Source organism: Nerophis ophidion, linkage group LG17 (genome assembly GCF_033978795.1).
Source record: "Nerophis ophidion isolate RoL-2023_Sa linkage group LG17, RoL_Noph_v1.0, whole genome shotgun sequence".
Taxonomy (NCBI): Eukaryota; Metazoa; Chordata; class Actinopteri; order Syngnathiformes; family Syngnathidae; genus Nerophis; species Nerophis ophidion.
The window spans coordinates 45,024,002-45,037,410 of record NC_084627.1 but is presented as its reverse complement, the minus strand read 5'-3'; the positions used below and the strand labels follow the sequence as shown (position 1 = coordinate 45,037,410).

General features: G+C 41.9%; 1 protein-coding gene and 2 long non-coding RNA genes across 4 annotated transcripts in view; 2 read left to right on the top strand and 1 right to left on the bottom strand.

Moving 5' to 3' along the window:
- The first annotated feature begins 6,677 nt into the window (after positions 1–6,677).
- Positions 6,678–7,561, top strand: LOC133536624 (uncharacterized). Its single transcript, XR_009802511.1, has 2 exons — positions 6,678–7,181; positions 7,425–7,561. It is a non-coding gene; the product is annotated as an uncharacterized LOC133536624 (long non-coding RNA).
- A 3,284-nt stretch (positions 7,562–10,845) lies between these two features.
- Positions 10,846–11,790, bottom strand: LOC133536479 (uncharacterized). Its single transcript, XR_009802469.1, has 2 exons — positions 11,226–11,790; positions 10,846–10,982 (listed from the first exon to the last, which is right to left on the bottom strand). It is a non-coding gene; the product is annotated as an uncharacterized LOC133536479 (long non-coding RNA).
- Positions 11,306–13,409, top strand: part of zgc:92275 (cholesterol 7-desaturase nvd) — a 43,876-nt gene continuing 41,772 nt past the window's right edge. The window contains exon 1 of one of the 2 annotated variants that reach the window (XM_061877038.1): positions 11,306–11,837. In XM_061877038.1, the coding sequence (XP_061733022.1) occupies positions 11,339–11,837 (499 nt within the window). In that variant the 5' untranslated portion in view covers positions 11,306–11,338. The remainder of the gene's footprint in view (positions 11,838–13,409) is intronic. The other variant, XM_061877037.1, reaches the window with a different exon arrangement.

The window sequence follows — 13,409 nt, the reverse complement described above, 5'->3', positions numbered from 1 at the left end:
ATAATTATGAGAGCTTCTCCTCTGGAAGCACAGTCACACTCCCATACTTACTGAACGTCTTCCGGTGAAACACAAACTCAACATTGCTTAGCCTCAAGGTCACAGATCAGACAGGTTCAACCTAATAGATCCATCCATCCATCCATTTTTTACCGTTTATTCCCTTGGGGGTTGCAGGGGGCCAACCTAATAGACCTCCGAACTAAAAGCCTTCATCACATTACTTGGAAGTTACAACATAAAGTCAATGCAACATTGTGCACTAGGGTTGTCGCCATACCATTATTTTAGTACTGGTACCAACATTTATTTCAATACTTTTAGATACTTTTATAAATAAAGGGGACTACAAAAAAATTAGATTTGTGGCTTTATTTATTTATTTTTTTAAATCTGAGGGTGCACTAAACATGTTTATTAATGCAATTTTGTCTTTAAATAAAATAGTGAACATACTAGACAACTTTTCTTTTAGTGGTAAGTGTGACGGTTTGCTGGCATTCTAGTGACGGTTCGTTCTCTCGAATGATGCAGTCGGACTTGGACACAGCCTAAAGGTAAAAAACTATGTTTCATAATACTAATAAAACAAACTAAGAACAGAAACACTTGCACAAGGCACTAAAGGCAAAACAAACAGAACTAGCATGGGAGCTAGAAAGAACAAAAAGCGCTAGCATTTGAGCTAGGGAACAAACAAAGGAGTATCCCGGAAGCTAACAAGTACAAGAAATAGATTTTTACCACAACTGGGAAACAGCGTCGTCACCTGTTGTACGGAACAGAAACTATAATGCGAGAGCGAGTAACAAAAAAGGCAGGCTTAAATAAGGAGAGTCATTATGAAGCAGGTGCGCGTCAAAAACAAAAGGCAGGTGACATTAATGTGTAACTATGGCAACGGAACAAAACAAATTGCCACCAGGAACTAAGGAAGTCAAATTGCTGAACACGATACAAAGACGGAACCCAAACAGAATATGACATGATCCAAGTAGCGGATCATGACAGTAAATCAACAAACAAAGACTCCTAATTAGTCTGCTGACGTATGCAGTAACATATTGTGTCATTTATATTCTATTATTTAGACCACAGCAAACATTACCGAGCTTGCCAAAGATTGGAATAAATCTATTAGAATAAGACAGCCAGCCGTTTCCTTTAACTTGGACACACATCTATACCTTTGGCCATTAAAAGCCAGTAATTTCCAGGAGTTATCTCACCTTCTGAGTAGCCTCCATTTTACTAATGATTTCCAATGTTGCAAAAATGTGTAGAATGAAAATTAAAATACAACATTTCGGTTAACAAAGACTTGCGTCAGCCTTTGATAGTAGGCTAAAATAGCTAATATCGACACTTAGATCATGTGTTGCCTTCATTATGACACTTACATACAAGGCTTTTAATTTTTGGCCGCTCCTTTTGTCTTTTTGGTCCAATATGGGTCTTTAAACATTTTGGGTTGCTGACCCCTGTATTACAAACTCATCTTAAGTTATGTGTTCATAGGGCTACTAGCAGACATTTTGTATATCATGTATATAAACTGTAGTATTGTCTTACATTCCAAGAGCAACCATCACCAGACCAGCCTTCCACAAAATATCACCACCAGAGCAAATGTACAGATGTTCGTAAATGTGGCAAATAAATGCAATTTACCGTCGACGTTTCGAGTGAAACTGTGTATATAAACAAACATTCATTATGAATACATAAAGTACATGCACCGTTTGAAATATCTGAGTTAAAACACTTGTAAACAGAACAAAAAACAAAGGAAATAAATGTTCACAAGTCAAAACAATGCATTCCTATTGAGCGTGTGAACAATGCATGGTCATTGTTGTCGCTTTCCTTGGGTGACCATGATTATAGTGTCCATAGTGACCCCCAGATAACAAACAGAGAGAAAGGCAACTCAGTCTTAGTGATAACTCTTGCGCAACCATCAATTGGATCAAGATTTGCAAAGCTATTAAGTAATTCTAAAGTGATACAGGGATTTTTTTTTTTTTACTTGCCATAATAATAACAGATTTTATTTGTAAAAAAGCACTTTACATTGAGCAAACAACCTCAAAGCGGTACAGAGTGTCAGGTTCAAACACTGATGACATCTATTAACCTTCCTCTTGTGTTAGCTTTCTGTTACCATCTCTTATGTTAACGGGTCGGTTTTGACCCAGGTTTTAAATCAGCTGTAAAATACACTAAAAACAATTATCCATCATCCAATTTGTTTCTCATCTCTTGGTTACCTTGTTAGGCTTCCTTATCCTTGAAAATATTGGTTTTAATATTTTTGGTTTGGGCCATTGGGCCTTTTTTTTGTCAGTATACCCCTCGATTTCAATTTTTAAAAATGGTAAAACGGACCTCAAGAGAATCATATAAATAAAAAAAGGTTGTTGTGTTACCTAACTATTACTAAGGGGTATAAGAACACATCTCTTAAATAAATGTGTTTTGTTTATTTTTTCATTTTAAGAATTTTAACTTTAGTAACATCTATGGTGTTACGGGTCAATTTCGACCCATATATATTTACTTCAAGAAAAAGGCTAAAAAGTATTTTTTTCAGCAACAGAAATCCAACATCAAACAAACAACAACCAATCAAGCAAATGAAACCAAGAGAAATAGATTACGGGTTCCAAAACTAATAAAAAAACAAAATCAGAGTGGCAAAAAGTGACACTTTTAGTGTCCGTCTTTTGTTTGTTTTTGTACAGGATAACAAGGTAAAATGAGAATCCACTAAAGCTCACATGATTGGGAGAGGAGCTGGCTGTCAGTGTGTTCAGTTTTGGCTCTTATCATTGCTTTATCATCTTATTTTTATAACCGGGTCGAAACCGACCCTAACAACACCAAGGGCATAATTTCTACCAGAGCATTTTATAATTTAGTGAAAAAAATTAAAATGTTTTATTTTGTTGACAAAGAGGTTCCTGACAAAGTCAAAAAGCTTTGATGAAAAAAAAAAAATGTATGTGGTGTTTTTATGCATTTAAAAACTAAAACGGGTCTGTGCCGACCCTAACACAAGACGAAGGTTAAACAGACAAGAAGCAAGGAATTAAACAGAGACAGAATTCAATTTCGCTCATTGAGGAGGGCTGTACTCTTTGTACAGTCTTCCACCACGCTCTGACGAAAGATTGTACGCCTCCTCTTTTATTTGGACTTTCCCTGATTACATAGCAATGGCTGTTTCTAAAGGAAGGGGTGGTCGTAAAGAGCTGTGCCTTTGGTTACAAAACAGTTAAAAAAAAAAGTGCCTGGAGGGGGGGTCAAGTCATGCTTCTCCGCTTTGTAGATCTCGGGTCAAGACAAAATCTTCCTGTGGATTACAATACATTTAAGAAACCAAAACCTTCATGTCTCTTCCCATCTTACACAGTGGAGTTATACAATCATATTGATTGGTAAGATCAAAGACAGATTTTGTCTGCTCGACGGGAACTCATTGAAACACAACGTTTTGTGATAACTTAGATACAATTATTCCGACACAGTGTATTAAAAAAAATCCATCCATCCATCGATTTTCTACCGCTTGTCCTGTTCGGGGTCGCGGGTGGTCGCTGGAGCCTATCTCAGCTGCATTCGGGCGGAAAGCGGACGAGTCGGAACCTCATCGCAGGGCAAAAACACAAGTAGACAGACAACATTCACACGCACATTCACACACTGAGGCCAATTAAATAAAAAAGATAATAAACTACATAAATACAAATAAAAACTAGAACAGCCTAATAGCCAGAACTAGCACACATAAATATAAATCAAGGCTTTTTTAAATAGAAGGTTTTTTTTTTTAACCTTTTTTAAAAGCATTCACAGTCTGTTATCTCCTCATGAGGTCAGGTTGAGTGTTCCACGGACTGGGAGCGGCGGAGCAGAAAGCCCATGACATTCATTCTTTTTTTTCTTCTTATAAATGCACGTCTACCAAATTGAAATTGTACCAATATAGTCTCAGAGCGCTTTGGGTACCCTGAAGGTAGAAAAGCGCTATACACGTATAACCCATTTACCATTTTATGAATAAAATGTACTTACTTCAATCAATCAATCAATGTTTATTTATATAGCCCCAAATCACAAATGTCTCAAAGGACTGCACAAATCATTACGACTACGACATCCTCGAAAGAACCCACAAAAGGGCAAGGAAAACTCACACCCAGTGGGCAGGGAGAATTCACATCCAGTGGGACGCCAGTGACAATGCTGACTATGAGAAACCTTGGAGAGGACCTCAGATGTGGGCAACCCCCCCCTCTAGGGGACCGAAAGAAATGGATGTCGAGCGGGTCTAACATAATACTGTGAAAGTTCAATCCATAGTGGCTCCAACACAGCCGCGAGAGTTCAGTTCAAAGCGGATCCAAGACAGCAGCGAGAGTCCCGTCCACAGGAAACCATCCCAAGCGGAGTCGGATCAGCAGCGTAGAGATGTCCCCAACCGATACACAGGCGAGCGATCCATCCTGGGTCCCGACGAGCGGTCCATCCTGGGTCTCGACTCTGGACAGCCAGTACTTCATCCATGGTCATCGGACCGGACCCCCTCCACAAAGGAGGGGTGGACATAGGAGAAAAAAGGAAAGAAGCGGCAGATCAACTGGTCTAAAAAGGAGGTCTATTTAAAGGCTAGAGTATACAGATGAGTTTTAAGGTGAGACTTAAATGCTTCTACTGAGGTAGCATCTCAAACTGTTACCGGGAGGGCATTCCAGTGTACTGGAGCCCGAACGGAAAACGCTCTATAGCCCGCAGACTTTTTTTGGGCTCTAGGAATCACTAATAAGCCGGAGTCTTTTGAACGCAGATTTCTTGCCGGGACATATGGTACAATACAATCGGCAAGATAGGATGGAGCTAGACCGTGTAGTATTTTATACGTAAGTAGTAAAACCTTAAAGTCACATCTTAAGTGCACAGGAAGCCAGTGCAGGTGAGCCAGTACAGGCGTAATGTGATCAAACCTTCTTGTTCTTGTCAAAAGTCTAGCAGCCGCATTTTGTACCAACTGTAATCTTTTAATGCTAGACATGGGGAGACCCGCAAATACAGTAATCGAGACGAGACGTAACAAACGCAGGGATAATGATCTCGGCGTCTACTTACGAACTAAACGCTCTGAAGTGGGAAAGTCCATCCATCCATCCATCTTCTTCCGCTTATCCGAGGTCGGGTAGCGGGGGCAGCAGCCTAAGCAGGGAAACCCAGACTTCCCTTTCCCCAGCCAGTTCGTCTAGCTCCTCCCGGGGGATCCCGAGGCGTTCCCAGGCCAGCCGGGAGACATAGTCTTCCCAACGTGTCCTGGGTCTTCCCCGTGGCCTCCTACCGGTTGGACGTGCCCTAAACACCTCCCTAGGGAGGCATTCGGGTGGCATCCTGACCAGATGCCCGAACCACCTCATCTGGCTCCTCTCGATGTGGAGGAGCAGCGGCTTTACTTTGAGTTCCTCCCGGATGGCAGAGCTTCTCACCCTATCTCTAAGGGAAACTGAGGAAACTCATTTCGGCCGCTTGTACCCGTGATCTTATCCTTTCGGTCATGACCCAAAGCTCATGACCATAGGGGAAGATGGGAACGTAGATCGACCGGTAAATTGAGAGCTTTGCCTTCCGGCTCAGCTCCTTCTTCACCACAACGGATCGGTACAACGTCCGCATTACTGAAGACGCCGCACCGATCCGCCTGTCGACCTCACGATCCACTCTTCCCTCACTCGTGAACAAGACTCCTAGGTACTTGAACTCCTCCACTTGGGGCAGGGTCTCAAAACCCATCTGTGTACTCTAGCCTTTAAATAGACCTCCTTTTTAGACCAGTTGATCTGCCGCTTCTTTTCTTTCTCCTATGTCCCCCCCTCCCTTGTGGAGGGGGTCTGGTCCGATGACCATGGATGAAGTACTGGCTGTCCAGAGTCGAGACCCAGGATGGACCGCTCGTCGCTCGCCTGTATCGGTTGGGGACATCTCTACGCTGCTGATCCGCCTCCGCTTGAGATGGTTTCCTGTGGACGGGACTCTCGCTGCTGTCTTGGATCCGCTTGAACTGAACTCTCGCGGCTGTGTTGGAGCCACTATGGATTGAACTTTCACAGTATCATGTTAGACCCGCTCGACATCCATTGCTTTCGGTCCCCTAGAGGGGGGGGGGGGGGGGGGGGTTGCCCACATCTGAAGTCCTCTCCAAGGTTTCTCATAGTCAGCATTGTCACTGGCGTCCCACTGGATGTGAATTCTCCCTGCCCACTGGGTGTGAGTTTTCCTTGCCCTTTTGTGGGTTCTTCCGAGGATGTTGTAGTCGTAATGATTTGTGCAGTCCTTTGAGACATTTGTGATTTGGGGCTATATAAATAAACATTGATTGATTGATGGCATTCCACCCTTTTCCGCAAAGTGGAAGGATTAAATAAGCTTTGCAAAGTGAAATGATATGAAATTGTGTCATCTATTATCCTGTAAGTGTGTTAATGTTCATAATAAACTTAATAAAGAAAGTATTTTTTTCATTTATTTTTTTCACTTTGGCCAGACGTTGCCGGGCTGTATCTGGCCCGCGGACCGTAGTTTGGCCATCCGGAAATGACATCATGTTTTTAATGATATTAAATCCTCATGTAGTGAAAAGTGGGAGGGTGCAAAATAGCAGCAGTCCTTCCAGAAAGTTCCCCGCGATAAAAGTGTGAAGTCCGCGGAGAAAATGATCCGCCAGAAGGTGAACTTGCACACCAGAGGTGGCTCAGCCTCTGCCGGTGTTGTGCCGAATTCTGCACCCCCGCCGTAAAATGCACCCCCTGTCGGGAGCGCGCTTACGTCACTCGGTTGCATCACCCGTCTCGAAAAGTAGCTAAACTCGGCTAAAATCGCCTCTTTCGGCATAAAAATGTACATAACAAGGTGAATAATCCAAGTTGTCTTTACTTTGGATATATTAATGGATGGATTAATTGTGATTCTTTAATGATTTCGCCGCCATTGCCTTTAATGATTTCGTCGTCATTCAATCGCCTCTTTCGGCAGAAAAATGTACATAACAAGGTGAATAATCCAAGTTGTCTTTACTTTGGATATATTAATGGATGGATTAATTGTGATTCTTCAATGATTTCGCCGTCATTGCCTTTAATGATTTCGTCGTCATTCAGGTGGGTACATCGCCTCTTTCGGCATAAAAAAAGTACATAACAAGGTGAAATAATCCAAGTTGTGTTTACTTTGGATTTATTAATGGATGGATTAATTGTGAGCCTTTAATGATTTCGCCACCATTCAGATAAGGCGAAACAATAACCATTTAATATAGGAATATTTGCTGTCCCGAAAATGTATTGAAGTATTGTATTAAAGAATATATACACCAAAGTAAGCCTCTATATGTACTTTTTTAGAGACATCAAGGAGAACGAATGTTTGCTGCTTCACTCGACGGGATCCAATACATGTATTTTAAAAATATGACATTTTCTTTAACTGTAAGAAGCTCATGGGTGGATGGATGAATACATTAATAAATGAATGCATCTGATACCTATCGTTGTTTTGATTTTAAGAATTTTCAAACTGAACATTCACAAATAACTTTACCAAAAGTACCCGAAGTACCAGAGATGGAGTTATGGTGGGGGTGCATTTTCAGTGAAGAGTTGATTCCAGCTGCCTAAACATCTATCTATCTCTGGCTAGGATGGTCGTAGAGACATGAAACTCACCCTGGTGACTCATCCTTACCCCATCTGTATACTGTGAAAACCATGTGATGATTGGACCCCCACAGGCGGAGTTAGGGGGGGGTGCATTTTCAGGCAGCACCAACAGCCCACCTGCCGGAAAATGCATCCCCTAGCTATCTCTGGCTAGGATGGTCGTAGAGACATGAAACTCACCCTGGTAACTCATCCTTACCCCATCTGTATACTGTGAAAACCATGTGATGATTGGACCCCCACAGGCGGAGTTAGGGGGGGGTGCATTTTCAGGCAGCACCAATATCTCTGGCTAGGATGGTCGTAGAGACATGAAACTCACCCTGGTGACTCATCCTTACCCCCTCTGTATAGTGTGAAAACCATGTGATGATTGGACCTCCCTAGGCGGAGTTAGGGGGGGGTGCTTTTTCAGGCAGCACCAATAGCCCCTCTAAACTCTCTCCCTTTGTTTATAATGCCAATTTTTTGCTGGATTTAGTCTCTATAAACTCCAAGGAAAACAATACCCGGCTGGGGACAATTTTTGAAATTGGTCTCCAAACTAAGGCATGCGGGCTGAAAGCGGCCCGCCGACGTCCAAAATCCGGCCCCTGGATTTTTATTCATGTTTTGAATTTTTGGGACATGGGGGACTTGTGGGAATCCATCCCAGGTAAGATTTCTGAACATTTTGAGGACTTTTGCCTACTTTCCCAACTTTCCCCCCCACTTCCAGTGTGACTTTGCGGTGTGCGCTATGGACATGCTGGGCATCCCTTGACTCGGGTGGCCAGCTGCGGGACTTGTGTGATTGATTTTTTAAAACTTTGAGGACTTTTGCCTACTTTCCCAGCTTTTCCCCCACTTCCAGTCAGTTGTGGTGTATCGCTATACATGGGCTATTATTAGGAAGAGGCGTTTATTTGGTAATATACAGTATATATATATATATATATATATATATATATATATATATATATATATATATATATATATACACACATCGTGATATATATACACATATATATATGTATACATATATATATGTATACATATTTATATGTACATATACAACAATGTGTGTGTGTAATATATACATATATATATATAGGCGCGGCATGGCGTAGTGGGTAGAGCGGCCGGCCAGAAACCTGAGAGTTTCAAGTTCGCTTCCCACCTATTGACATCCAAAAAAAATCACTGCCTTGGGCAGGACACTTCCCCCTAGCCCCCGGTGCTGCTCACACTGGTGAATGAATGATGAATGAATGATTAGTGGTGGTCGGAGGGGCTGTAGGCGCAAACTGGCAGCCACACTTCCGTCAGTCTACCCCAGGGCAGCTGTGGCTACAGATATAGCTTACCACCACCAGGTGTGAATGAATGTCGGGTCCCACTTCTCTGTGAGCGCTTTGAGTGTTTATAAAAGCGCGATATAAATCTAAGTGATTTATATATATATATATATATATATATATATATATATATATATATATATATATATACTGTATATTACCAAATAAACGCCTCTTCCTAATAATAGCCCATGTATAGCGATACACCACAACTGACTGGAAGTGGGGGAAAAGCTGGGAAAGTAGGCAAAAGTCCTCAAAGTTTTAAAAAATCAATCACACAAGTCCCGCAGCTGGCCACCCGAGTCAAGGGATGCCCAGCATGTCCATAGCGCACACCACAAAGTCACACTGGAAGTGGGGGGGAAAGTTGGGAAAGTAGGCAAAAGTCCTCAAAATGTTCAAAAATCTTACCTGGGATGGATTCCCACAAGTCCCCCATGTCCCAAAAATTCAAAACATGAATAAAAATCCAGGGGCCGGATTTTGGACGTCGGCGGGCCGCTTTCGGCCCGCATGCCTTAGTTTGGAGACCGATTTCAAAAATTGTCCCCAGCCGGGTATTGTTTTCCTTGGAGTTTATAGAGACTAAATCCAGCAAAAAATTGGCATTATAAACAAAGGGAGAGAGTTTAGAGGGGCTATTGGTGCTGCCTGAAAAAGCACCCCCCCCTAACTCCGCCTATGGAGGTCCAATCATCACATGGTTTTCACACTATACAGAGGGGGTAAGGATGAGTTACTAGGGTGAGTTTCATGTCTCTACGACCATCCTAGCCAGAGATAGCTAGGGGATGCATTTCCCGGCAGGTGGGCTGTTGGTGCTGCCTGAAAATGCACCCCCCCCTAACTCCGCCTGTGGGGGTCCAATCATCACATGGTTTTCACAGTATACATAGGGGGTAAGGATGAGTTACTAGGGTGAGTTTCATGTCTCTACGACCATCCTAGCCAGAGATAGCTAGGGGGTGCATTTCCCGGCAGGTGGGCTGTTGGTGCTGCCTGAAAATGCACCCCCCCCTAACTCCGCCTGTGGGGGTCCAATCATCACATGGTTTTCACAGTATACATAGGGGGTAAGGATGAGTTACTAGGGTGAGTTTCATGTCTCTACGACCATCCTAGCCAGAGATAGCTAGGGGATGCATTTTCCGGCAGGTGGGCTGTTGGTGCTGCCTGAAAATGCACCCCCCCCTAACTCCGCCTGTGGGGGTCCAATCATCACATGGTTTTCACAGTATACAGATGGGGTAAGGATGAGTTACTAGGGTGAGTTTCATGTCTCTACGACCATCCTAGCCAGAGATATTGGTGCTGCCTGAAAATGCACCCCCCCCTAACTCCGCCTGTGGGGGTCCAATCATCACATGGTTTTCACAGTATACAGATGGGGTAAGGATGAGTTACCAGGGTGAGTTTCATGTCTCTACGACCATCCTAGCCAGAGATAGCTAGGGGATGCATTTTCCGGCAGGTGGGCTGTTGGTGCTGCCTGAAAATGCACCCCCCCCTAACTCCGCCTGTGGGGGTCCAATCATCACATGGTTTTCACAGTATACAGATGGGGTAAGGATGAGTCACCAGGGTGAGTTTCATGTCTCTACGACCATCCTAGCCAGAGATAGATAGATGTTCAGGCAGCTGGAATCAACTCTTCACTGAAAATGCACCCCCACCATAACTCCATCTCTGGTATTTCGGGTACTTTTGGTAAAGTTATTTGTGAATGTTCAGTTTGAAAATTCTTAAAATCAAAACAACGATAGGTATCAGATGCATTCATTTATTAATGTATTCATCCATCCACCCATGAGCTTCTTACAGTTAAAGAAAATGTCATATTTTTAAAATACATGTATTGGATCCCGTCGAGTGAAGCAGCAAACATTCGTTCTCCTTGATGTCTCTAAAAAAGTACATATAGAGGCTTACTTTGGTGTATATATTCTTTAATACAATACTTCAATACATTTTCGGGACAGCAAATATTCCTATATTAAATGGTTATTGTTTCGCCTTATCTGAATGGTGGCGAAATCATTAAAGGCTCACAATTAATCCATCCATTAATAAATCCAAAGTAAACACAACTTGGATTATTTCACCTTGTTATGTACTTTTTTTATGCCGAAAGAGGCGATGTACCCACCTGAATGACGACGAAATCATTAAAGGCAATGACGGCGAAATCATTGAAGAATCACAATTAATCCATCCATTAATATATCCAAAGTAAAGACAACTTGGATTATTCACCTTGTTATGTACATTTTTATGCCGAAAGAGGCGATTTTAGCCGAGTTTAGCTACTTTTCGAGACGGGTGATGCAACCGAGTGACGTAAGCGCGCTCCCGACAGGGGGTGCATTTTACGGCGGGGGTGCAGAATTCGGCACAACACCGGTCATGCAGGCCGGAGAACCGCAGGCCCCGGTAGTGGCCACCGACTCATCCCCCTGGAGAGACGCCGCGCTCGAATTATGTGCTCCGGGACACGCCGGCGTGTTCCTCCTGAGCGCGGTGACCCTCCTCCTGTTGGCCGCAGTCTACAAGCTGCTGTCCGGCCCGCTGGAGCTCCTCAAGGCGCCCGAAGACGTGGGCTACTTCGCCCATGACGGCCGCTCTAAAGCCCGCGCCGCCAACGACACGCGCCGCCGCAGGAAGACCGGAGACCTGCCCCCGGTCTACCCCAACGGCTGGTACCGAATCGTGGACTCCCACATGCTCCGGAATGGAGAAGTCAGAGATGTGACCATGCTTGGTATGTAAGATTTTAAAATATATATTTAAAGTTGCCTTTTGTTTTTGCATTAATTAAATAACATACTTTAAGTTTACATATATGTTTGTTTTATAGAATACAATGCAGTCCCTTTATTGTCATTGTCATGGTAACAATGACATTAAGTGCAATCCATCCATCCATTTTTATACCGCTTGTCCCTTTCATTAGCAATTCCAAGTGTCATTTAATGTAGTAATGTGTTGTCCTTCGCAGTGGACAATGGTTTAAAAAAAAAAAAAAAGACATAAACAAATAAAATAAACAGACATTTTTTACGATGTAAAAAGCGGTTGGAGCGCGACTTGCCGTTTTTATGTACAATCACCTTAAAAATTGAACATTAAAAACTTTCGCTTGAGTTTAAACTTTTCTTGGTTTGAGCATTTAGTTCGTTTATGGCTACACTTTAAAAACAAACAAACAAAAAAATATATATATACATACATATATACATATATGCATATATATACATGTATACATATACATATATACATACATATACATACATGTATACATAATATACATATATACACACATATGTGTATATATATATATATTTGGCAACACTAAATTTGCCCTAGTGTGTGAATGTGAGTGTGAATGTTGTCTGTCTATCTATGTTGGCCCTGCAATGAGGGGGCGACTTGTCCAGGGTGTACCCCGCCTTCCGCCCGATTGTAGCTGAGATAGGCGCCAGCGCCCCCCGCGACCCCAAAAGGGAATAAGCGGTAGAAAATGGATGGATGGATATATATACATACACATATATATATATATATATATATATATATATATATATATATATATATATATATACATACATACATACATACATACAGTAAAGGCCAAAAAGTTTAGACACACCTCCCCATTCAATGCGTTTTCTTAATTTACATTATAGATTGTCACATCAAAACTATGACTATGTATATGTATATATATATATATATATATATATATATATATATATATATATATATATATTGTGAGGATCTGTCACTTCATTTCTGTTGGTTTTCCTTGTTTTTGTATTTACTTCCCGTCAGTGCTCTTATTTAGTTATATTTCCCGTTTGTTCCGCGGAGCACTGTTTTCTCCTCACTTGCCGTTGATTGGCAGCCGGTCCACACCAGCTGCCAATCAACATGTGTCTATTTATGTTTTAACTCGAGCACTCCTCCGTGCTCGAAGATAATTCTCTGTTTGGAATTTCCGTTTGCAAGACTGCTTCATGTTTTTGTTTGATGATCATTAAAGTCATCTTACCTGCTCATCCTCCTCCTGGTTCTTGCATCTTGGGGAACTATATATATATATATATATATATATATATATATATATATATATATATATATATATATATATATATATATATATATATATATATATATATATATATATACAGGTGTGTGTTCATTCATAGTTTTGATGTGACAATCTACAGTGTAAATAGTCATGAAAATAAAGAAATTGCCAAAAATAGAGACAAAGAAAGAGTGACAAAGCACATCTTTCCGTGGCAACATCAAGAAAAGTTGCACATGTAAA